Below are 27,093 nucleotides of genomic sequence, written 5' to 3'. Positions count from 1 at the left end.
ATTATTTATTGCAAAGAGTTTCTTGGAACCGTCATGAAGTACTGGTAAAAAGGTTGACACAGAGACAGCATTGTGTCGATAAGCATCTACACCGTCACACCGTCCGACTGTCTGTGTGAACAAATAAGCTGAAGGCAGAGCAGCGAGTGGCGCTTTCCTCACAGGCAGACTGAGGGTGACAGGAAATGATAATTAATGGTGCTGGTGATGAACTCTCAGCAGGGACGGGATCAGCAGCGCACTTGTGTATGAATTATAATTTTGGGCAAGTAAACCATCCCAGGCTTTTAGATACCTATATATTAAAATTTAGAGCTTTTTAAGTTGTTCTTTGAACTTTGGCTGCTTTTCTTTAGAGTCCATTCAGATGTTTTTGTGTCTCATTTACACAGCGTTTTAACTGACTTAAGACTGCAGTGAAAACTTACACATAAACTGTGAAGAAACTTTTTGGCTTTAGATTTCCCTCCTCTTTACCGTCTGTTTTTACATGATTGCTTAAACACCTAACATCAAGTCTTCTGATCCCACTTAATTGGATTTTTTTTAAAAATTAAAATAGATTAACATTCACTAGAAGTGGAACGGGGGGAAAAAAGGCTTAATTTTTACAAAAATGTATCAGGCATACGAGGATACAGGTGGATTAATACGTAAAAAAAATAAGAGGTCTTTTCCTGCAAGGCAGTATTAGAGTGTCACTTAGATGAATATGAAGCTCTCACCGGCAGCACATTAGTTTGACATAAAGAACAGAAATCCACCAAAAAACATCTCTGAAGCTCATTAATTCTAGATTAAAGGTGTTTGTGCTACGGCGGGGGGCCATGCTGGTAGCTATTTATAGGCTTTATGCAGCGAGTTTCCTCCTCACGGCAGGAGTTGGCGTTCAGGACAGATTTCAGAGAGTCGCTGCTCTTGGCATGGACGTCTTTCAGGCTTTCACATCTGTTTTCACGCTAATTCAACTGTTTCCTGGCTGAGGCCTCTTGTGTATCAAACCGATGTGGGAATGGTAAAAGTGGAAATGCACCAATTAGTCGGAATTGTCCAATTTTTCCCCCTTGATTTTCTGAATAATTAGACTTTTTTTCCCTCCCCTATGCATTTCCCCATGCAAAGCATTAAAATAAAACAACCAACATATGACGTAAACCACTCAACCCACAGCATGCACTCCTTTGATGCTGTTATGTGACTTTGATGTGATTAACCATTTACTCTGATGGATTAATGGGGGTGGGGGGAAACTGGCAAATCTTTTATTTCTTGATTATTCAGGGTGTCTGTGCATCCTTAAAAGGTCTTAATTTCCTGTATCTAAAATGAAGGCCTTAAAATGTCTTAAATTCTTAAATGCGTTAATCACAGACCTTACTTTTAGTATGAAGGTACTATTTAATCTGATATATTCTCTTTAATGTAGTTTGTTTAACTCATGTATCTAAAATGAAGACCTTAAAATGTCTTAAATTCATTTTAAACATTTAAGTTGGCCTTAAATGCGTTAATCACGTCTTAAATTTCAGTACGAAGGGATTATTTAATCTCGTACGTCCTCATAATTTTTTTTTTAATTCATGTATCTAAAATAAAGGCCTTAAAAAGTTTTAAAGCTTTTATTTTAGTTGCATAAAAAAATCTAAGTTTGTCTGAGATTCGGAAATCACACGTCTTAAATTTTAGCATGAAGGGACTATTTAATCTCATATATGCTCATATATGTAACTTTTCTGTGAAGCAAAGGTTTGAGTCACTATCAGACATCTTAAATGGTTTCTGAGCCTCAACGCAGTTCAGGCTACCGCTGCCTCGGCTACCTTGCTAGCTAGCTTTTTTGCGTCTGTCTGTCATGAGCGATTAGCTCGATGCAAGGGGAGAGGCGGACGACAGTGAAAGGAGAAAGTTATTGCCACTTGAGGTGAAACCCAACACAGGGAACGCGATGGCGGCGACAGCGACAAACTTTCTGCTAACTCGCATTTTCACATCTGCACTACAATCCAGAATTTCGCATGCACAAATGCCATCGGCTGCTTGGCTGGAGGAGAGCTGGCAGTTGTCGCCACTTCATGCTATTTCTGTTTCGTCACTTCTTGTGTGTGGAGTTCAACCCACACGAGACCAAATGCATTTTCTGCAAAAGAAAAAAAAAAACTTCTATGTTTGGCACTATGGGGGTTAAGGCTGTAGAGAGCCACATGTAGTCTGAAAAACACAAAGCTGCAGCCAACACCCACAACCAAACTCCCAGAAATTTCACAGTTTTTGCTATGCTTGATTGTAAAACAGCAACCACCAACCACCCTCTATATTTCTAGTTTTTTGGTCTTAAATTTCACTCAAGGTGACTTTAAAATGTCTTAAAAAGTCTTTAATTCGGCTTGCTGAAGCCTGCAGGGGTCTGTGCATCTCTGTCATTCTTATGTATTTTCTCATTTTGTGTGTCAAATCCTTAAAAAGGATTCAGTTAAAATTGGGACTGGACCTCAGCGCAGATTAAATGAGCCCAGAAACGCTTCCCCAGAGCAACTCCAAATGGATAACGTCCCAGCTTCACTCTTGCGAAGCAATTCTTTCCAAACAACTTTCCATTTAGGATCATTACTTTTTTTCCCTTTTTTTTTTCACTAAGCACCAACACCACTTCTGCTCCAAAACACTCAAACTCTCATCATGCTCATCTCTTCCATGCTGTCCTCTCATATCACAATTCATCTCTCCCATCACGCACCACTTCTTGTCTCTGTTTCATCACCCCCAGCTCCATCCGTAGCCCTGGTGAGGGGAAGCCGGCCTTTCACAGGAGAAGGTATCTGACGTGTTGTCTGGATTGATTTGTTGTCTTCTTGTGGACTATGTGAAGCTCCTGCTTTTCTAATATCTGCTTGCTGCTGCTGCTGCTGCTGCCGCTGCTTTATGCTGCATCCCTGCAGGCGACTGTGCTGAAGAATGTTGCTGTCTTTTTCACCCCTGCTGGAATGTGCATAAAGCACCATAGGAAAAAAAAAAAAAAACTGTGGCTGAACCTCGTCTCTTTTCTTTAAAAAAAGAAGTGAAGTGTAACTCTGGAGGCTCAGCTGCTTGGCTACAGATCGAGAACGGAGCTGTGTTTTTTAAGATCCTGTAGGGATTTCTTGGAGACTGAAGGCGTCAGAAAGGTTTTGAGTGCAGTCCTGGAGGAGAAGACTCTGTGCCACAGCAGTAAAACCCTGAATGGAAGTTGTTCAAACTGTAAAATAACTTCTACCTGCACTTTTACCCAGTACAGGGTAAGAGGAAGCAACGATGAAGGAACCAGCTTCTTCCGTCATTATTATTGATCGCACAAACCAGAGTGGAGTCGTTTCTAATCTGTTGGCGCAGTCAAACGCCAGGGCTGGATAAATTTTGACTGAACCACCTTTTTACAGTTTTTCAAAGCAGAACATTTAAATAAAAATTATCTGAACTGAAGGTTTTGTCAGACTCTGGTTGAAACGATTAGTTGGATTAATCACGATAAATCGATTATTGATTATTGAATCAGTTGTCAGTGATTAGTCTTTAGCTGCTGTATACAGACTCAACAAAGTTAATTTGCTGAAAAAAATCAATATATTCAGAGCCGTAATTAAACCAAAACTGTACAAATATATATACACATACATTTTGCATTTAAGATAAAAACACAGTTGTCTGCAAATAGGTTTTAGCCAAAACTCCTCAATTAGTAAAGTTTCAGCTTCACCTGGTTCAGATTTGCTAAAAGAATCCTGTGTTGTTGCATTTTGGGCAATAAATTGATTGTTTTCCTATTTAAAAAAGGAATTGAATTACTTGTTTTCATCTTTTTAAGTTGATCTCTTATTGTGTAAGTAAGACTTAAAATCTGTACAATGTGCCATTGTTTTTATATGATTAATTGATGGTCAGAATGATTCCTAAAATAATTTAGTTCTGGCCCTACATTTTTTTTTTTGGCATTAATCTTTCTCAAATTTGGCCACTCAGTTTTCCCTCTTGCAGAGTGTGATAAATCCAGATATGGACACACATTAGTAATGCCATCTGCCAGGTTCTAATTAAGACATGTGTCACATTGTAGTAGGTCGCTGCGGCAACCATATGGCCACATCTGTCTCGCTGAGCAGTCGGGGCTGCAGTGTTGCTCCTGGTGCCCAGCTTATTGTGGCTTTATTGTCAGAGTTAGTTTGATTTTTCTTTGATTTTTCTTTTGCATTCTGTCACTATAAACACAAGTGCAGAAAGCATCCATGGCAAATCTTTCTTGATTTGCACCAGGGAACCGGTGGCAGTGCCCAATCTGGAGTGATAATTGACCAAAGGTGTTCTCATAAGCAGGCTAGATGGAGCAGTTACTTTGTTGTCCAGCAGAAACAATAACTCATTAGTTGCAATAGATTATTTCTTCAAATAAACACCGAGAACTATCTTAGTAATTGATTATTCTATTATTTGATTAACCAATAGAATGATCAAATGAATCATCAAAAATTATCACATTTTGCTAATTTTTCATATAACCACTAAAACAATACTAGAAATACATTAAATTATGCTAATAAACATAGAAATTCCTTCTTAAAGTAAGAAAATAAACATTTTATTGCCCAAAATGCAATAACATCGCATTCCGGTAGTGAACGCTTGATCATTTGTAGCAAGGGAAGCATCTGCAGCTAAAAATAATGCTTCTAACATCAACATGTGAAAAGTTCAGCCTGTTCGGCTTGACCTAACAGTGGGGATAAAAGGTGCTTAATAGATGTTTTTCTAACAGAATTCTAGCCAGATGAAGTTAAAACTATCCTGCTTCAGGAGTTCTGGGTAGAACATGTTTAATATGAAGGCTGTTTTTTTAAATCTTAAATTCCAAATGCATAAATATATATATATTTTTTATATAAATTTGTCTTATTTACTGCTTTGAGCGTGGTGTTTTTTCAGCAAATTAGCTTTTTTTTTAAAGTCTGAACACTCCAGATAACCACTAATCAATTACTCAGTTAGTTGACGATTATTTCAATAATCGGTTATTCGCAATTAATCTGATTAATCGTTTCAACCTTAATGTGTGTGTATATGACTTTTTGCATGCCTCCTCAAAGACGGTGCTTACAACATGCGACTTTAACATTCAGTCCAGCCAATCAGAAATAGTCTCCTCTTGTCTGATTATGCTGTAAACTCCACGTGCCATTTTTAAAATTGTTTTTGTTTTTCCACTTCCCACTTCCTCGTTGTCCCCTCCAACCTTCCAACACCCAAAAAAAAAAACAACTTCTAACATCTCATCCGTTACTCTGAGTCGGCTCGGAACACACGACCGCTTTTAAATGATGCACGTTTACAACCGACTTGATTTGCATGAGCCGTTGTTATGGGCGTGTTTTCCTTTGTGTGCAACTTCAGCCTTGTCAGTTCCTACTGCCACAGCAGAGTCTGCAGGTGTTGTTCAGGATGAAGGAACTTCTGGGTCTGTAGGGGTGAGTATCCTGAGTCAGGACGGAGGTTTTAACGTGACAGATATAGCCGTCCGCCTCCCTGACCCCGAGGATTACCGGGGCCGGTCGCCGATGATGATTCTTTCAGTCCAGCCCTCGGTTAGTGATGCTTGAAAGTGTCGGGTCAGGTGATTTGCTGGATACCGTGGAGCCCACACTGCCACCAGAGAGGCTGGAGGAAAAGGGGAGAGAGAGAGATTTACTGAAGCAGACTGAGCCGCAGCTTGCTAGCATAGCTCATTCTGAAATGTAGCTGTAGTTTTCCTCCCCATAATCATTGCATTGGATTTTTTTTTCAGGGCCTCTCATTCGCAGTCATAGATCGATGTAATTGGGGTTGTAAATCACAGCTGCGGAGCCCTCCGCGCCGATGCCAATGTTGGAAGTCATTTGCAGCTGCTTCGCCTGTAAATCTGCCCCAGAGGCCGATGATAACTCAGCTGACTAAACACTGTGCAGAACCCAGCTTTGTGTATATGTGTGTGTGTGTGTGTGTGTGTGTGTGTGTGTGTGAGACAACAGGTGCATGCATTCATTTCAGTGTGCTGCAGGAATTGTACATCTCCAGAAAGACCTGATGAATAGTTCGGTGAGACCTGGAGGAGTGTGTTTACATGTCGGGTTTCGTGTGTTTCTGTGCAGCTACAGCTTAGAAGGGCTCAGTGGGATCCAGGAAGAGCTAAGGGGCTCCACCATCCAGGAGCCCCGCGACCTGGAGCGCTCCAGGATGCCCCGGCACAACAGCGACGACAGGGGCTCCCTGGTGTCTCTGACGGAAGAGCAGGAGGAGCGGGAGGAGGACAGCAGGCTGCAGGAACAGGTTGGTGCAGAAACACACACACACACACGCATACACACATGACTTGCATAACGGTGTCCAAACTGCAGCACCTGGACTGATTCTGTGTGGCCCACAACTCCCAGTTCAACTTTTTATTGAAAGAAAGTGTTAATACAAAGTTTTGGCTACTGCACAAAGCACTTCTATCCAACAGGCTTTGATGCTTTTAATGGATTTATCAAACTCTGCTACATACTTCTCAATAAAAGTGACCTAAATCTGATTTTTTTTATTACTCAAAACTGACAACAAAATGCGTCATTATGTTCTAGAGATGCAGCGATCCGATCTTTATATCTGGATCAGTCGCAATGTTGAAAACAATTCTAGATGGGGTATTGATGACACATGTCCCTTAGGGGGAGATCTATTCATCCTAATTCTATGCTCTGTGCTCTGAGTGACGCCGTTTTATTATTTATTTTACATTAAATTTAGAATTTTTAATTACACTTTCTGAACCATTTGAAAGAAGATTTGTTGCAGTTCATTTATTTCACCAAACTAACTTATTTTTTTTAGTCCATTTAAGTTTCTTTATTAATTATTCTATATTGGGTGTTCTTCTCCTAATTGTGTTATTTTTACATGTGTGACCAAACTTGTGAAGTTATCGGTGTGTTTAAGTGAGCTGTGCTGGTGGACATTTTGGATCTACACTAATTTATATCCTACTTTACTCATTTAAACTATTGCTACTTAGTTGATTATTGAGTAGGTTAGAAAAGGTAACTTTTTTTGCTTCCTTTTTAGCCTTTTCTTTTGTCTTTTGACCTGATGATTTTTACTTATGCGACAAAATGTTTGGACACTCCTGACTCAGACTTTTGTAATACAAACTTCATGAAATTCATCGGAACAGATAAAGATTTTCTAAACAAGGCGGGGAAACGTCACTTTGGGTATTAGTGAGAACTACTCATCGTCATTGTCCTCTGGTTGTTTGATTCCTCCTCACTTAGTGACTTTTAAGCAAATCATGAACATAACCACCACAAATCAAACATCGAGTTTCCCCTTTTAGTTTATTGTTCCTGTTTCCAGTTTACCTGCCTCTGTTTGCATCCTCTCTGACATTGTCGCGCCGCCGTTCTGATGGACACTTTGTATTTCACGACGCAGAAATTGCGGCGGTATCGGCCGCTGAGGAACAGCTGTCCCTCCATGACCCTTCCACTCACCAAGTCTGTTTCCATGGTCACCATCAGCCATAAAGACAGTGATGGTGAGTGTTTCTCCTCACGTTGGGTTCACACTTGAGTTATGATTTCTTTGGCCTTTCTTTAAATTTTCAGCCTCTTTTCTTTCTATGGGTTGATTTCTTTTTTCTTTGTATTTTCATCATTTAAAGACAGTGTGACGCCCTGTGTCTTTAAATCACTAAGTATTTTGTTTTGAAAATCACTTCCTATATCACGGACCCTAAGACTTGCCCACATTTTCTCTGTTTAAAACTGCAAACTTTTATTTAGTAGATCAACACGAAGTAGAACACAACTGAAGTGGCAGGAGACATGATACAAGTTTAGATGTTTTACAAATAAAAGTATCTATTTGTTTGTGTTCATCAACTCTGACATGAATTTCTGCCAGTTAATATTAAATTCAGCCATCGTGGATGAAGATTGACCATAAACTGAACATTTCAAGTCCTTTCATGCATTTATAATTGAATTTAGGTCTCAACCTCAGCATCATGCTGCTGCTGCCATATTTCACAGTGGATATGTTGTGTTGCATTTAGGATGTGACAGACTTTTTTTCACAGTTTGGTTGGCCTGCATTTTATTTAGATGTTAGAGTGAAGCTGACTTAATACTGGCATACTGTGGAAACACAGGATTTACATATACAGATATACAATTTTTTTTCAAGCTGAACAAAGTTCAATCAGACCAAACGTCTCTGGTTTTAGGTCACTTAGACTTACCAAAATTATTTCCATTTGCTAAATGCCACACTATTAAGGGCAAAATATGTCTCAGATGTATTTATTAATGTCTTCAAAATGAGAAGTTTACATTCAGAATAAATCCCCTGAAACAACGAGGGAAAGCCCAGAAGATGTGTTGACGTTGGAAACTTCTGATATGTTTCCAACGTATTCCAACAAATTAACATTTGCGTTAATTAGAGGCACTCCTGTGGCAACATCTAAAGACGTAAACCAGGCAGTAAAACTTTGGCGTAAATGGGTCTTCCAAATGGACAACAACCTTAAGCTGTAAAGCCAAAGTGGCTTAAAGACAACAAAGTCAATGTTTTGGTGTGGCCATCAAACCAGTGCAAAGATACAGTTCAAAGACAACGCTACCAAATACTGAGGGAATGTGTGTAAACATTTTGCTTCTGGCATTTAGCAAGTAGAAATAGTTTTGGTATATCTGCATGACCCAAATTTTGTTGTCAGGGTTCAGTTTCAGCTGTCAAGTCCCCCAAAAAATATATAAAATTTTGTGGATGTAAGGTGAAAAAGCGTAGGAGAAAAACCCAGGAGACGAGACACTTTACTTAGAAACGAACCAAAATCGACTTTATATCTAGTTTACCAACACTTGGGTGTATTCCTGAAATAAGAACCACCAAGAATACACCGACTTATTAGCGGTACCACAGTTACACGCTTTGAGCAAATGACGAGTGCTTGTTGTGGTTCCTCCCTCGTTGCTGCCGCCCCTGCGCCTCCCAGCGGTGGGACGCCTGAGACGCAAGAGGCGCATTTCCTTCTCTTTCAACCTGTCCCCTATCCTCACCAAATCTAAGACTCAGTTCATTTACGGGGACTCTTCGTCAAGTGACGATGAAGAGGAGGAGGAGGAGGATGACTCGAGTGAGTACCAGTCGGCAAAGGTGGCTGTAGTAGAAACTAGATTTTTTTTAAACCCACAGCAGTCGCGGTTCCCAGTAGAGCTCTAGAAACCCGCCTCCTCCTCTCTGTTCAAACGCTGGCTACACCCGAGTGTAATGAACCATGATTAAAACTGCTGTTCCCACCTGTGCAGGTGTGGGGTGAGGGAGGCTTCTCCTTTCTAAAGGAGTCATAAAACTGTCTGGCATTAAGAGAGGCTGAAAAAAACAAACAAACAAAAAAAAACAATTTTAATATAAACCTGAGTTCAGTCCTCTGGGTTTTCATCATTTTCCTGTCCAGTGTAGGATTGGCTCCTCTAAAACAATGCTGAAGGCAACATGGCGGCTGATTGAGCCGCAGCAACAACCATCAGTCAAAAGGAGAATACTAATTAGTACTCGTATAAATCTACTGATCGATCCTCGATGGGAGGAGGAAGAAAAGCAAACCTGCTCCTTTGTGAACTGTGTGCTGAATTCATTATGCTGATAAATTCTGTTTGGCCGTGTTGAATTGGACCTCGGCTGCTTCTGTCACATGCAGACAGTGGCAGCATGACCTTTCCGTGAATTGGCCTTTGGTGTCGTCTTTTTTCTGAGAAAAACAAAAAAAAAAGAAACTGGAGCAATATCACGAGATAGAAGAGGAAAAGCACCGTCAGAGGTGCTGCAGGTTATCTGAGGATACATGTGGGCCTGTCTTCTTCAGACCAAACCTTCACCTCTCTCCTCTACTCTCTTTCTGTTGCTGTTTTCTGTTTCATTTTGCTTACATTGTCCTTTGTGGGTTTTCACGCACTTCACAAAACTGAGAAGAATGTTTATTTTTGAGAGAAGCTGAATGTTCCTCATTTAAAAATGACTGGAATAATTGACTTAAAGCCGTTTGCAATTGCATGGATTTCTTCATATACAGACATATATATATTGACATACATGACATACGTTGTTTTATTAAGCAGATTTATTTTTCTGAAACGTCAAATCGTGTAATCTTAAGGAGCTGACATATCATAATAGAAGACGGGAGCAAAAATTGGTTAATGCAAAATAATAGCAGCTTTTCAGATGTTAATTCTTAACATGTTTTTTTTTTTACAACATTGAATAAATGTCAAATGAAAAGTTTGTGAAATTACACCACTGCAATAAAAAGTGGACATTTTTCCAGACTGCAAGTTTTCAACAGCGGCGACAAATTTAGTAAAACTGCAGACGGCTGGAACCCTGTGTGACGATCTGAACCGTCAACAATGAATCTTCAATATTTAAAGTGTTTCAAATGCATTTTTGAAGCCGCTCCTCTCAAGCAGACGGAGGCTTTTTGGAGCCGACGGCCCTTTGGGACCGAGTGTCGCTGAACTGAAAGGCAGACTGCCTGCAGCTCTCGGCCTCGGCCTCTCCATTAGCGCGTTGCCCTCGCTCTGCAGGGGGTTCCTCAGGGCTAAGCAGCTCACTTTCAAGCATTAGAAGTAGCTCGGTCCGTGTCCCGGCCAAATCCTCGCAGCCAGGACTTGACCTGACAACCTTCAGCTCCAGTGAATATAAAATGTTTTACTAGTGAGCCAGTATACTCAACAAAAGGTCAATCCTGCTCTGTCCTGCTCACCTTTTTACCACCCGACATGACAAAAAAAATATAATAATTTCAAATAATGAATAAAAAAGTTCTGCTCCTCACTTGCTGCCTTTTCTCCTTCCAGGCTTGAGGTTGTTTTCCCACCCCTCCGGGTCGGTAGCTTACAGGTTAGTTCACACACATTATGAACAAATCCTTCTTTTGGTTTTATTTTTTAATTTTTCGTCTACACCCACGACGGCCTTTATGGTTCCCGTAAAGAGGAGTCGAGGAGAAGCGGCCGGCTGGACCTTTATGGCGTTGTAAAGACGCGTCTTGAGTGAATGTGTGAGCCGGCATGTTGCGCAGGCTGCAAAGTAACGCTGGCCTGCATTTCAGTATATCGGAGGAAGAGCCGGGGCCTTTGCGGAGCGACATGGAGGGCAGGAACACGACCAAAGTCAGCCGGACCTTCAGCTACCTCAAGAACAAGATGTACAAAAAGACGCGGGTAAGCGAAATGACTGCCTCGCCGCGTGTGGATGACCTATTTTTAGTGTGTGTGTTTGGGTAGACCGTAGCCACCTCTTCACATAAACATCCCTTTTAAGCAGAGAGCGAGGGAGCAGCAGGTTGCTTTTCAGGCTCCGCTGTGGTGCGTCCACATTCACCCAGGGATCTGCTTCCTCTTCTGAACAGCTGGTGGTTACGTGTCGCGCTTCAGGGCTTGTAACTTCCTCCTGTTCACACTTCCCCAGCAGGCGCTGCTTTTGGAGTTCACTATTCATTTTGTGGTCCCGAATATACAAGTCTCTGAATGGAGATGAGCTCTGGGTTACCTTTCTTTTGCCTTGGGGAGAAATAACTTTCCAAGGCATGATGAGTAGCATTTTAGTCACACCACAGTCATAAACTGAACTGTATTTTATTGGGATTTTATGTGATGGAAAGACACAAAGTAGGACACAACTTGTCAACTTCTGTCTCCACAGATGTAAAAAATATGTATAAAAATTCTTTGACCCCGGAGGATTGAATACATTTTCTTGACACACTTTTCTTTTTATTTATTACACTTTTTATTTGTAACAAACCAAAATAACAAAAAACAAAGTTGATAACCATTCGCTTCCTCTTCACAAATATGCAGTACTTTGTTTTGGTCTAATAGAAAACAGAAAATAATTCATTAAATCTGGAAACTGTAAACATCACAGAAAAAAAAATTAAGATTTTGGGAATGTTTCTCAAACTGTGGAATGTTTTTGAGGAAATCAAATGATATTTATTGACACGTTTTAATATTTTCTAATCAGTAATCTTATTTTTTTTGTTGGGGGGGAGGGGGGATCAAATATGTTTTGATGTATTTGTCCTGCTTCTGTCATCATTTCTCACACGGCTCTCATTGAATCACATAGGAGGGATGACAAACCATGGATGACCTCATGGTGTGACCTTGTTACACAGAATGAGAATCATCAGCAAAGCGTTCATATCCTCAACAGGAAGTGGGCTTTCCTGCCTCTTACAATGCACAAATTTGAAAATGATTCAATTATAAATAATTCTAACCCACACAATTCCTATTACCCGTATCTCGGCGGCGCTGACGTCACCCGCGGGTTCGGATGTGGCGTTCTGATGAACTCCGATCAGATTGGTTTTCCTGTTGTGAGAAAAATAAAACCAGGCAGTTTTTAGCAATCTCTGCCTCCGTGTTTCTGTAAAGCCGCCCGCTCCCCCATGCACCGAGACGCTGACGGGTGAACAGGAAGTAAAACAGGAAGACAAAAACTTGCTGTAATGTTTTCCAACCTCTCAAATGCATTTTGCTGTTAAAGTGACAGGACCCCAAAAGGTGCCGCCTCAGCCTGTGGTTGGGATGAAAACAAATCATCCACAAACCAAAATTGTACTTTAATTCCGTTTCAACTCGGTGCTGTTGTGACGATTATTGTGGCGATTCTGCCAAACCCCGTTGAGTTGCGGTCAGTCTTTACCAGGTTTGAAACCCTTAGAGTCTCTCTCGGCTCTGCTCTTCTGCACGAACACCGAAAGTGAGAACGTCGGTGGAAGAGGATGTAGTCGCTGCAGTCTGCAACAGCGTCCGCTCCGCACTGACGGCTCGTTTTGCAGAAATAGCACCTCCTGCTGCGCGGCAGTCACTTCCTCTTTGCCCAAGTTCCTGATGGAGCCTCGGCTCTGCCGGCTGTAGACTGTGCCCCTCGGGCCGCAGACCAGGGATGTTGTACGGGAGGTTCTCGGGGAGCCGCGGCTTCTCGCTGAGAAGGAAAGGTTGCCTGGAGGTAGGCTGAGAGGACTGCTCTGCTTTTCCAGTCACATCGCAGTAAAAGAAAAAAAAAGAGAGAGAGAGAAAGCTTAGTGGTTGTCAGAAGATCATGTTTAAAGAGTTCTGTTCTGTGGCGGCTTGTCTTTTCGTCTTTATTTTCCAGTGAAGTCATAGTCTGTTAGACTTTCTTACACTAGAATGTCTCTTTGTTTTCAATCTGTGCTGTAGACGTCACAGGCTGTTATGCATCCTGAGGAGGTTTCTTGTAGCCAAAAAACTTCTCGCATTCCCTCTCTTTTTTTATTAGATTTCTCTGCTTCAGCAAATAGATTTTTTTGTGTGAATTTTCTCATCAAAAAGGGGTTTCCAAATGCTTGAAAGCTACCGTTTTTGGAAGTCATGGAAATCTGAGAGAGCGTTTTAGTTCCGATCTGACAGTTGTTGTTGCAGAAAGTGAGACTTGAAGACAGTTGTGTTGCAACAGCTCCGAAACACGCCGTGGCCCATTTAGCCTCTCTGGCTTCTTTAAAAACCAAGCGAAAATGAGCCCAGCTACGTCGGAGCTCCGTGGTCCTCGCAAACCGAGAAAGAGGCCTCAGGGCTGGCCCATTAAAAACGAGCTGGAAAACTCCATTTTCCCCATTTCCTCTGGGTTTGGGTGGAGGCTCTGTGATGCAAATCCAAAAGAATGAAGGCTCTGTTCTTTTCTGCATCACTTTATGGGATTGTGATTCAGTTTTGGTGTGTGTGTGCGTGTGTGTGTGTGCGTGTGTGTGCGTGTGTGTGTGTGTGTGCATGTGTGTGTGTGTGTGTGTGTGTGAATGGGGCTGCTTGAGGATGAGCTTGTCCATTAGCGGAGGGGAGCAGCAGAAAGAGGCAACCCTGTTGTGGAGAAGGTCAGAGATGTCTGGGAGGCTACATCAAAGCTCCTCAAATCCAATGGATCCGTCTCCTCCTTGTTCACTCTTTCACTTTTTGTTATTTTTTTTGTTTTGTTTTGTTTTGGTACCATTTTGTGATCATCTCTCGGCCTGCCACCATAACAAACTTTTGCTGGACGATGAATTGTCCCAGAAGTTATTGCGATAAACCATGATATCGTTGTTTTTGAGACCATTTTCAAGTAAAATGATGGTGATGGCTTTCTCAATGATCAATACACTTTCATTTCTAATTGGCATATAAGAAGAAATTTTAAATATTCCAAATAAATAAGCAAAACAACAGAAACGACACATGCAGATAAAATTGTCCTTCAAAATAAGAGCTCGTTAAGATCAAGTCACCAGACTCGAGACGTTTTTCATTCAGTTTTTGGTAGAAAGAGATAAGAGAAGAAAAATGAAAACGATAAATCACGCAAATGGAAATGAGTGAGCTCATTTTAATTCGTCATGCGATTAATTGATTTATTGCTTATTGCGACAGACCCACTGCAGACGACACAGCCCATTGGACTTGCAGCTCTGAATGGACCACTGCACTATACAGATGTTTATTGGAATTGATTTTCCTTCCTCTTTAAAATTTTTAGCCACTTTTAGTGGTTATACCATGACAAAAGGTGAAAACGTGCGAGCTCTTTTGCAACGATATATAAATATGACTTTTCTATTATTTATCTAACCCTAAATGATGACCAAAATAAAAAATAAAAATTGTCTATAACAATAGTCATAGTTGTGTATTTACATTTCCTAGATATTAAACACTGACATGTATAGAAACAATTTACAAAAAAAAGTTATTTTAAAAGTTCTTTAATAAGACACTTTGTTGACTACATAAAAATTGCATCACTTAATATCCATCCTCCCTCTGCCTGCCTCCCCCCCTGCTGGGAAGCACATCAGAGCAATCATGTTGCTCCGTGGGGTTTAGATTGAAATTTAACATAAGCCACCGACCAACCAGTGAAACATTTTGTCAGCGTCTGGCGCGCGAGTCCTCTCCGCGCGCAACCCAGGCTTCACTCGGAGTCTCATTCTTCCCTCAAATTTCCAATTTGCCGGTTCCCAGTTAATTGTGGAAGCAAAGTCAGAGATGAGTCACGTTAATAACTCCAGCAACTTTCCTCCCTCAGGAAAAAGACAGAGACAAAAGGGACAAAGACAAAGAAAGCAAGGAGAAGGACAAGAAGGCTGTGAACGGACACATTTTCACGCCTGTCAGCTCAAACCAGTTCCTCCAGTGCTCCCAGTGCAATAAAGCTTTTAATGGCAAAGAGGCATTCTGTTGTACATGTAAGTACCTTTTCTGTCTGTTTTGCTGATTTAATGACGTGATGTTTTTTTGTTTTTTTTTTTTGTTTTTTTTGTGATGTCAGTCTTGTGCTGTTTATTGCTGGAAATCTTTGATCTATTCAGGAATCAGATTCTGTTTTCTGAATTAACAGTTTCAACACTAAGAAGTCCCACTATTCCCAGTCCGCAACTGAATTTTGTTTCAAAAATCAGACAAAAGTTATGGACATATAGTGCTTCAGTTCAAAGTGGAAAAAGTTGGAGTGGCCTAGTCAAAGTCAAACTTGAGTGTAAGTGACATCTTGATGCACATGCATCAAGATGTCACACTTTTTCAGGCATTCAAAGCCTGAAAACGCTCAAATATTTCAGATTTAAAGCAGGTGTGGACAGAAAAGAGGGGTGAGAATTCCCTTGTTCATTGACTGTAGATACACAAACTCTTGATGGCAACATATGATCAGTGCAGCTCAGTTTATCATAACTGATTTTTTAAATGAAATCAGCAACTATAGTTAGTTGCTGTTGCCCCCTACTTAGCTATCTGCAATGTACCATCATTAAATGTGCAGTAGAAAAAACCAGCCGAACAGTGACCCGGTCCTCGTCATTAAATCCTGCCCACAACGCCAAACGACTGATATAACGACGCTATTGCTATCTGTGTTTGTATCACTGGGCAAAGCTATCAGCGTGAGTAACATGTTGCTCCATTTGTCTTGCGGTGGCCATTCTTAGCATCCTTCTTGCATCTCATTGTTGTGCTTTGCCAAATCGCTGCTGTAGCTGCACACTCGTCTCCTGGAGGACTACTTCAGAATCGGCCCCATCAGGGTGTCGGCACAGAAAACAAAGCCATTTTTAATTTTGCTTTTCACTGGAGAACCAGAAGAGGATGTAGCTTATTGCACAAGAGGGGAGGGGGGAGGGAAAGCAAAAAAGCTCAAAAGGAGAAACGAGCTCTGCGATGGATTACAGCCATCTTGTGAATGGTCACATTCTGCCTCAGATACTCGGCTGACAAGAAACAGCCCTTTTTGTTTTGCATGCAGTCTGCTGCAGAGCCTTGTGAGGCAGATTTTTTTCAGGAGGTTTATACTCGCAGATGTCTGGCTGGTTTCCATCCAGCAGACAAATACAGTGTTTCTTTGTCTCCTGTTTTCTGGATCTGCTTAGACGTCCACATGAAAAAACAAAACAAAACAAAAAAAACACCCAATAATGTTGTAAGTTAGAAAAGGAACAATCGGAACCAGCCACTGATGGCGTCGTTGCCTTTCTTTTACATTCACGTCTTTATTATCTTCTCACCCTCAGTGAGAGCATTTGTTTACTGATGTAATCCTCAGAGCGGAAACGTTGCATGCGCCCCGCGAGGATGACGACGCTCCGGCGGGGGTGTGGGTTTAAGTTGCGCAACACCTCTGATGAAGTCTTCAGTGGAAATGCTTCGGTGTGAAAATTAGCAGGACTGGCGAACCAATCAAAACCTCGCACGAGTTCCCCAAAGAACACAGGCAAAAGTGACTGAACTGGTTCAGGTTACGCTGGCAGGGCTTATTTTAGCAGCCATGAATTATGACTTTTGTGACTAAATGATGGATATGGGAATGTTTACATAATTGAGATTTTCCCATGCAGTGCAGTATACATGTGTGTGCGTCAAAGCCCACCCTTTTTTTTTTCTTTCTTTTTCCAAGAGCAGTATTGCCCCTCAGTTGCATCACACACACCGCTCCAGTCTGGCTTTCATTAGCGGGCTGGTGGAGTTTCCTGGCTGACTGTGAAAACCAGTCAGAATTTCTTGCTCCCATTTCCCCCCCGCCCCCTCCTCCCTACACACACACACACACGCACACACACACACAATCACCAAGCTCACTATGTTGCTTTTCTTTCCAGACTGTAATGCATCCGTCCACAAGGGCTGCAGGGACAGCATGCCTGTTTGTGCCAACGTGAAGATGAAGGTAAAACTTTTTTTTCCCCTGCCGGTTCTCCTCCACTGACCCTGTAGCATTGTGTTGTCCTGCAGCCAAAATCGATTTTTTTTCTTCTTTTTCCTTTTCGTTTCCATGCTTTTATCCCCCGTTTCTCTGTTTAGTTGCCCAAACAGCAGTTTACGGTGCCAGATTCCAGCGCACCGTGCTCTGTTCCTGGCGTCACAATGAGGAACAAAGGTGAGTGTCAAACTAAACTGGACTTGAATGAATAATCATCGCCGTCAGTTATGGGTTGTTTTTTTTTTTTTTTTTTTTTTTTTTTTTTTTTTGCACAGTGCAAAGTTGGCGGAGAATCCTATACGTTTCCAATAAAGGGAAATAACGTAATAGCAGAAGTGAGCTTTAGCACTTTCGTTTAGCTGTTTTGTCTGCACTGCGCTTCGGATGCTTCTGATAGACTTCCACAAAAGCAGGATATGAGCTTTGCACACATTTCTGGGAAATTTTTTCTTCAGATTTTTCTTTCACATTCATTTTTGCTATATTGAATGTATGTTTTCTTATGCATCAGCATTATGAATGGGCACCATGGATATAAAACTTCCACCTGGTAAATAATAGTAAATATCAAAGTATTTGTGCAAAAATGTAAAACAAAATCTAATCCGATATTTCTTCTGTGCATTATTAATTCAACAATTATGCACCCACTGTTAGAAAACAACCATGTTATAATTTAATGTTTTTTTGTTTTGTTTTTATTGATTATTATTATCATGTCTTTTTATGACTTGAAATATTTCCAAATAGGTGAATTTGGCTTTCTTTTAAGTGAGACAAAGGTTTGCTGTTGGACTTTGTTGTGTTGCATTGAGGTTGAAAACGCAGAGATGAGCCACGGTGACCTGCAGATCAGCTGAGGCTCATTATGAGGCTCATAATATTCTGTCCATATTTTATGACACCAAAAGTCTGAATTAGTCGTCAACATTTTGTCACATTACAACCTAAAACTTCTCTGTTTTTTTTTTTGGGTGTGGGGGGTTTCTGTCAGTACAAAGTAGTGCAGATTCGTGAAGTAGAAGGAAAATAATTGCTTTTAAAATATTTTCGTGTAGAAAAAGAAAGTCAGAAAAGTTTATTGTGTGTTTGTTCTGATACAACAAGTCAATACCAGTAGGACCACCACCTGATGTCTTTTTCAGACATGTTTATGTCTCCTTTGCTCATCTTGGCTGAAATTTGTGTCAGTTCTTTGCAAAATTGCTAAATCTGAGACAAACTTGATGATATACAGTTTTACGCAATATATTAGAATAAACTTCAAAAGAGGCTCATTCAACAGATTGAAAGTACCTTTTGAAAATAACATTTCAAACGCATTCTTCATTAGGTCTACATTTCTGTATGGAAATGGATTTATTTTTGTTGGTCTGATTTAACTTTCAGACAATTATGATGCGTAACCATGGCAGCCAAGTATTGTTTTCCCAACTGGGATCAGCTGATTAGCATCTAAGAAGCTCACATAATACCTGAACTTTGACCCTAAATCTCTGAGCAGTTGAAAAGGGAGGCTTCATGGATGCAGAGAGAGAAGGGAGTTCAAACCATCTCTGTCCCACACCGCAAATAAAAGTCTTTAGTCAGAGGCTTCCTCAGAATCGCTGCAAGACTGACCGCTACCAGAGATCCTTCCTGCCCGCAGCATCACCATCCACAGCGACTCTCTGTAGATTCTCGGATGACACAAGTTACGACAACGTTTAATTTCCCTTTGGGATGTTTTAAAATCAGACGAATTGAATATCAAGTGTTTCACTTAGGCACAAAATTACTGAAATAAATGGACGTTTCACGAGTATTCTAATTAATTTGTTACGACTGAATATTTTTTGTGCTGAATTGCTGCTTAAGAATAAGAACATGCTTGACCTGTCAGCTTTTAAACAAGGCAGTTTGTTTAAAGATGGACTATGTTGACTCATTAGACGGCAAAGTGATATTTTACAGGAGTGTGTTTACTTCCTTTGTAAACAGCATTGGCTGAGTCACCGCCCACGCTTCTTGAACCCCTTAACCGAGAATGTTGAGATTTGTGTGTGTGTGTGTGTTGGTTGCCTCTTTTTCTAACAGCTGTGCGCTGCAACGTTGCAGCAGTAGGAAGTGTGCTTTCTGCATGCGCGCTATAAAAACAAAGCGTCGCTGATCAAAGATGCAGTAAGATGTGAACGATGAGTTTTAGCCCGATTTTATAAAACCGCTTCAGGTAAAGGATTTAGACGTGTTAGACTCTGTTTCAGTTTTTTCGGGGTCTGACTGTGATTGTGACGGTTTGTCCTCCAGCTGGTGGGACGAGGGACCGTCCCAGGTCAGCCATCTTGAGCCCCGAAGACAATCTTCCCCTGATGATGCCAGGATCACGGAGACACACCAGCATCATGACGTTCCCTGGAAACAATCTGTCAAAGAGCCTCTCGATTAGCAACATCGCAGGGTGAGCCGCTGTCCGTCGTCTGAAGGAAATGTTCACATTTAGGCAGAATGATGACGCAGATCTACTTTTTGTTTTGTTTTTTCTAACCTTTGATCATTTCCCCTTTCAGCCCATTTGATGACATGCCCATCAAAGGCCTGCGCTACCTTTCTCAGTCCACAGACTCACTCAACAGAACCAACCAGGTCACAGAATCCATGGAGTCGCTCACTGATGAAGGTCAACACACACACATGCACACACACACACCCTTTTTTCTCCCTTTCCAGTCTTTCCGAAATAAACAAGCACAATTAAGCCCAAAATTTTGACATAAACCAGATTCAGGCGAGGGGTGCTGAATGTTTGAACTGTACTTCAAATTACCATATTTTCCGGACTATGAAGTCACACTTTTTTTCATAGTTTGTCTAGTCTTGCATCTCGTAGTCAGAAGCGACTTACATACTTTTTTTTTTTTTTTGTCTTTGTCANATTTTGCTAATTTTTCATATAACCACTAAAACAATACTAGAAATACATTAAATGATGCTAATAAACATAGAAATTCCTTCTTAAAGTAAGAAAATAAACATTTTATTGCCCAAAATGCAATAAGATCGCATTCCGGTAGTGAACGCTTGATCATTTGTAGCAAAGGAAGCATCTGCAGCTAAAAATAATGCTTCTAACATCAACATGTGAAAAGTTCAGCCTGTTCGGCTTGACCTAACAGTGGGGATAAAAGGTGCTTAATAGATGTTTTTCTAACAGAATTCTAGCCAGATGAAGTTAAAACTATCCTGCTTCAGGAGTTCTGGGTAGAACATGTTTAATATGAAGGCTGTTTTTTTAAATCTTAAATTCCAAATGCATAAATATATATATATTTTTTATATAAATTTGTCTTATTTACTGCTTTGAGCGTGGTGATCTTTCAGCAAATTAGCTTTTTTTTTAAAGTCTGAACACTCCAGATAACCACTAATCAATTACTCAGTTAGTTGACGATTATTTCAATAATCGGTTATTCGCAATTAATCTGATTAATCGTTTCAACCTTAATGTGTGTGTATATGACTTTTTGCATGCCTCCTCAAAGACGGTGCTTACAACATGCGACTTTAACATTCAGTCCAGCCAATCAGAAATAGTCTTCCTCTTGTCTGATTATGCTGTAAACTCCACGTGCCATTTTTAAAATTGTTTTTGTTTTTCCACTTCCCACTTCCTCGTTGTCCCCTCCAACCTTCCAACACCCAAAAAAAAACAACTTCTAACATCTCATCCGTTACTCTGAGTCGGCTCGGAACACACGACCGCTTTTAAATGATGCGCTTTTACAACCGACTTGATTTGCATGAGCCGTTGTTATGGGCGTGTTTTCCTTTGTGTGCAACTTCAGCTTTGTCAGTTCCTACTGCCACAGCAGAGTCTGCAGGTGTTGTTCAGGATGAAGGAACTTCTGGGTCTGTAGGGGTGAGTATCCTGAGTCAGGACGGAGGTTTTAACGTGACAGATGTAGCCGTCCGCCTCCCTGACCCCGAGGATTACCGGGGCCGGTTGCCGATGATGATTCTTTCAGTCCAGCCCTCGGTTAGTGATGCTTGAAAGTGTCGGGTCAGGTGATTTGCTGGATACCGTGGAGCCCACACTGCCACCAGAGAGGCTGGAGGAAAAGGGGAGAGAGAGAGAGATTTACTGAAGCAGACTGAGCCGCAGCTTGCTAGCATAGCTCATTCTGAAATGTAGCTGTAGTTTTCCTCCCCATAATCATTGCATTGGATTTTTTTTTCAGGGCCTCTCATTCGCAGTCATAGATCGATGTAATTGGGGTTGTAAATCACAGCTGCGGAGCCCTCCGTGCCGATGCCAATGTTGGAAGTCATTTGCAGCTGCTTCGCCTGTAAATCTGCCCCAGAGGCCGATGATAACTCAGCTGACTAAACACTGTGCAGAACCCAGCTTTGTGTATATGTGTGTGTGTGTGTGTGTGTGTGTGTGTGTGTGTGAGACAACAGGTGCATGCATTCATTTCAGTGTGCTGCAGGAATTGTACATCTCCAGAAAGACCTGATGAATAGTTCGGTGAGACCTGGAGGAGTGTGTTTACATGTCGGGTTTCGTGTGTTTCTGTGCAGCTACAGCTTAGAAGGGCTCAGTGGGATCCAGGAAGAGCTAAGGGGCTCCACCATCCAGGAGCCCCGCGACCTGGAGCGCTCCAGGATGCCCCGGCACAACAGCGACGACAGGGGCTCCCTGGTGTCTCTGACGGAAGAGCAGGAGGAGCGGGAGGAGGACAGCAGGCTGCAGGAACAGGTTGGTGCAGAAACACACACACACACACGCATACACACATGACTTGCATAACGGTGTCCAAACTGCAGCACCTGGACTGATTCTGTGTGGCCCACAACTCCCAGTTCAACTTTTTATTGAAAGAAAGTGTTAATACAAAGTTTTGGCTACTGCACAAAGCACATCTATCCAACAGGCTTTGATGCTTTTAATGGATTTATCAAACTCTGCTACATACTTCTCAATAAAAGTGACCTAAATCTGATTTTTTTTATTACTCAAAACTGACAACAAAATGCGTCATTATGTTCTAGAGATGCAGCGATCCGATCTTTATATCTGGATCAGTCGCAATGTTGAAAACAATTCTAGATGGGGTATTGATGACACATGTCCCTTAGGGGGAGATCTATTCATCCTAATTCTATGCTCTGTGCTCTGAGTGACGCCGTTTTATTATTTATTTTACATTAAATTTAGAATTTTTAATTACACTTTCTGAACCATTTGAAAGAAGATTTGTTGCAGTTCATTTATTTCACCAAACTAACTTATTTTTTTTAGTCCATTTAAGTTTCTTTATTAATTATTCTATATTGGGTGTTCTTCTCCTAATTGTGTTATTTTTACATGTGTGACCAAACTTGTGAAGTTATCGGTGTGTTTAAGTGAGCTGTGCTGGTGGACATTTTGGATCTACACTAATTTATATCCTACTTTACTCATTTAAACTATTGCTACTTAGTTGATTATTGAGTAGGTTAGAAAAGGTAACTTTTTTTGCTTCCTTTTTAGCCTTTTCTTTTGTCTTTTGACCTGATGATTTTTACTTATGCGACAAAATGTTTGGACACTCCTGACTCAGACTTTTGTAATACAAACTTCATGAAATTCATCGGAACAGATAAAGATTTTCTAAACAAGGCGGGGAAACGTCACTTTGGGTATTAGTGAGAACTACTCATCGTCATTGTCCTCTGGTTGTTTGATTCCTCCTCACTTAGTGACTTTTAAGCAAATCATGAACATAACCACCACAAATCAAACATCGAGTTTCCCCTTTTAGTTTATTGTTCCTGTTTCCAGTTTACCTGCCTCTGTTTGCATCCTCTCTGACATTGTCGCGCCGCCGTTCTGATGGACACTTTGTATTTCACGACGCAGAAATTGCGGCGGTATCGGCCGCTGAGGAACAGCTGTCCCTCCATGACCCTTCCACTCACCAAGTCTGTTTCCATGGTCACCATCAGCCATAAAGACAGTGATGGTGAGTGTTTCTCCTCACGTTGGGTTCACACTTGAGTTATGATTTCTTTGGCCTTTCTTTAAATTTTCAGCCTCTTTTCTTTCTATGGGTTGATTTCTTTTTTCTTTGTATTTTCATCATTTAAAGACAGTGTGACGCCCTGTGTCTTTAAATCACTAAGTATTTTGTTTTGAAAATCACTTCCTATATCACGGACCCTAAGACTTGCCCACATTTTCTCTGTTTAAAACTGCAAACTTTTATTTAGTAGATCAACACGAAGTAGAACACAACTGAAGTGGCAGGAGACATGATACAAGTTTAGATGTTTTACAAATAAAAGTATCTATTTGTTTGTGTTCATCAACTCTGACATGAATTTCTGCCAGTTAATATTAAATTCAGCCATCGTGGATGAAGATTGACCATAAACTGAACATTTCAAGTCCTTTCATGCATTTATAATTGAATTTAGGTCTCAACCTCAGCATCATGCTGCTGCTGCCATATTTCACAGTGGATATGTTGTGTTGCATTTAGGATGTGACAGACTTTTTTTCACAGTTTGGTTGGCCTGCATTTTATTTAGATGTTAGAGTGAAGCTGACTTAATACTGGCATACTGTGGAAACACAGGATTTACATATACAGATATACAATTTTTTTTCAAGCTGAACAAAGTTCAATCAGACCAAACGTCTCTGGTTTTAGGTCACTTAGACTTACCAAAATTATTTCCATTTGCTAAATGCCACACTATTAAGGGCAAAATATGTCTCAGATGTATTTATTAATGTCTTCAAAATGAGAAGTTTACATTCAGAATAAATCCCCTGAAACAACGAGGGAAAGCCCAGAAGATGTGTTGACGTTGGAAACTTCTGATATGTTTCCAACGTATTCCAACAAATTAACATTTGCGTTAATTAGAGGCACTCCTGTGGCAACATCTAAAGACGTAAACCAGGCAGTAAAACTTTGGCGTAAATGGGTCTTCCAAATGGACAACAACCTTAAGCTGTAAAGCCAAAGTGGCTTAAAGACAACAAAGTCAATGTTTTGGTGTGGCCATCAAACCAGTGCAAAGATACAGTTCAAAGACAACGCTACCAAATACTGAGGGAATGTGTGTAAACATTTTGCTTCTGGCATTTAGCAAGTAGAAATAGTTTTGGTATATCTGCATGACCCAAATTTTGTTGTCAGGGTTCAGTTTCAGCTGTCAAGTCCCCCAAAAAATATATAAAATTTTGTGGATGTAAGGTGAAAAAGCGTAGGAGAAAAACCCAGGAGACGAGACACTTTACTTAGAAACGAACCAAAATCGACTTTATATCTAGTTTACCAACACTTGGGTGTATTCCTGAAATAAGAACCACCAAGAATACACCGACTTATTAGCGGTACCACAGTTACACGCTTTGAGCAAATGACGAGTGCTTGTTGTGGTTCCTCCCTCGTTGCTGCCGCCCCTGCGCCTCCCAGCGGTGGGACGCCTGAGACGCAAGAGGCGCATTTCCTTCTCTTTCAACCTGTCCCCTATCCTCACCAAATCTAAGACTCAGTTCATTTACGGGGACTCTTCGTCAAGTGACGATGAAGAGGAGGAGGAGGAGGATGACTCGAGTGAGTACCAGTCGGCAAAGGTGGCTGTAGTAGAAACTAGATTTTTTTTAAACCCACAGCAGTCGCGGTTCCCAGTAGAGCTCTAGAAACCCGCCTCCTCCTCTCTGTTCAAACGCTGGCTACACCCGAGTGTAATGAACCATGATTAAAACTGCTGTTCCCACCTGTGCAGGTGTGGGGTGAGGGAGGCTTCTCCTTTCTAAAGGAGTCATAAAACTGTCTGGCATTAAGAGAGGCTGAAAAAAACAAACAAACAAAAAAAAACAATTTTAATATAAACCTGAGTTCAGTCCTCTGGGTTTTCATCATTTTCCTGTCCAGTGTAGGATTGGCTCCTCTAAAACAATGCTGAAGGCAACATGGCGGCTGATTGAGCCGCAGCAACAACCATCAGTCAAAAGGAGAATACTAATTAGTACTCGTATAAATCTACTGATCGATCCTCGATGGGAGGAGGAAGAAAAGCAAACCTGCTCCTTTGTGAACTGTGTGCTGAATTCATTATGCTGATAAATTCTGTTTGGCCGTGTTGAATTGGACCTCGGCTGCTTCTGTCACATGCAGACAGTGGCAGCATGACCTTTCCGTGAATTGGCCTTTGGTGTCGTCTTTTTTCTGAGAAAAACAAAAAAAAAAGAAACTGGAGCAATATCACGAGATAGAAGAGGAAAAGCACCGTCAGAGGTGCTGCAGGTTATCTGAGGATACATGTGGGCCTGTCTTCTTCAGACCAAACCTTCACCTCTCTCCTCTACTCTCTTTCTGTTGCTGTTTTCTGTTTCATTTTGCTTACATTGTCCTTTGTGGGTTTTCACGCACTTCACAAAACTGAGAAGAATGTTTATTTTTGAGAGAAGCTGAATGTTCCTCATTTAAAAATGACTGGAATAATTGACTTAAAGCCGTTTGCAATTGCATGGATTTCTTCATATACAGACATATATATATTGACATACATGACATACGTTGTTTTATTAAGCAGATTTATTTTTCTGAAACGTCAAATCGTGTAATCTTAAGGAGCTGACATATCATAATAGAAGACGGGAGCAAAAATTGGTTAATGCAAAATAATAGCAGCTTTTCAGATGTTAATTCTTAACATGTTTTTTTTTTTACAACATTGAATAAATGTCAAATGAAAAGTTTGTGAAATTACACCACTGCAATAAAAAGTGGACATTTTTCCAGACTGCAAGTTTTCAACAGCGGCGACAAATTTAGTAAAACTGCAGACGGCTGGAACCCTGTGTGACGATCTGAACCGTCAACAATGAATCTTCAATATTTAAAGTGTTTCAAATGCATTTTTGAAGCCGCTCCTCTCAAGCAGACGGAGGCTTTTTGGAGCCGACGGCCCTTTGGGACCGAGTGTCGCTGAACTGAAAGGCAGACTGCCTGCAGCTCTCGGCCTCGGCCTCTCCATTAGCGCGTTGCCCTCGCTCTGCAGGGGGTTCCTCAGGGCTAAGCAGCTCACTTTCAAGCATTAGAAGTAGCTCGGTCCGTGTCCCGGCCAAATCCTCGCAGCCAGGACTTGACCTGACAACCTTCAGCTCCAGTGAATATAAAATGTTTTACTAGTGAGCCAGTATACTCAACAAAAGGTCAATCCTGCTCTGTCCTGCTCACCTTTTTACCACCCGACATGACAAAAAAAATATAATAATTTCAAATAATGAATAAAAAAGTTCTGCTCCTCACTTGCTGCCTTTTCTCCTTCCAGGCTTGAGGTTGTTTTCCCACCCCTCCGGGTCGGTAGCTTACAGGTCAGTTCACACACATGAACAAATCCTTCTTTTGGTTTTATTTTTTTATTTTTCGTCTACACCCACGACGGCCTTTATGGTTCCCGTAAAGAGGAGTCGAGGAGAAGTGGCCGGCTGGACCTTTATGGCGTTGTAAAGACGCGTCTTGAGTGAATGTGTGAGCCGGCATGTTGCGCAGGCTGCAAAGTAACGCTGGCCTGCATTTCAGTATATCGGAGGAAGAGCCGGGGCCTTTGCGGAGCGACATGGAGGGCAGGAACACGACCAAAGTCAGCCGGACCTTCAGCTACCTCAAGAACAAGATGTACAAAAAGACGCGGGTAAGCGAAATGACTGCCTCGCCGCGTGTGGATGACCTATTTTTAGTGTGTGTGTTTGGGTAGACCGTAGCCACCTCTTCACATAAACATCCCTTTTAAGCAGAGAGCGAGGGAGCAGCAGGTTGC

General features: G+C 41.2%; 1 protein-coding gene across 1 annotated transcript in view; it reads left to right on the top strand.

The window, feature by feature from the left end:
* akap13 (A-kinase anchoring protein 13) overlaps positions 1-27,093 on the top strand; it is a 150,219-nt gene that overhangs the window by 93,720 nt on the left and 29,406 nt on the right. The window contains exons 14-21 of the mRNA XM_016670010.1: positions 2,765-2,812; positions 6,150-6,327; positions 7,471-7,573; positions 10,902-10,944; positions 11,156-11,267; positions 15,133-15,292; positions 17,195-17,262; positions 17,397-17,472. Of these exons, the coding sequence (XP_016525496.1) occupies positions 2,765-2,812; positions 6,150-6,327; positions 7,471-7,573; positions 10,902-10,944; positions 11,156-11,267; positions 15,133-15,292; positions 17,195-17,262; positions 17,397-17,472 (788 nt within the window). The remainder of the gene's footprint in view (positions 1-2,764; positions 2,813-6,149; positions 6,328-7,470; positions 7,574-10,901; positions 10,945-11,155; positions 11,268-15,132; positions 15,293-17,194; positions 17,263-17,396; positions 17,473-27,093) is intronic.

This window comes from Poecilia formosa, unplaced genomic scaffold (genome assembly GCF_000485575.1).
Source record: "Poecilia formosa unplaced genomic scaffold, Poecilia_formosa-5.1.2 Scaffold29, whole genome shotgun sequence".
Classification (NCBI taxonomy): domain Eukaryota; kingdom Metazoa; phylum Chordata; class Actinopteri; order Cyprinodontiformes; family Poeciliidae; genus Poecilia; species Poecilia formosa.
This window is presented reverse-complemented; position numbering and strand designations above follow the sequence as displayed.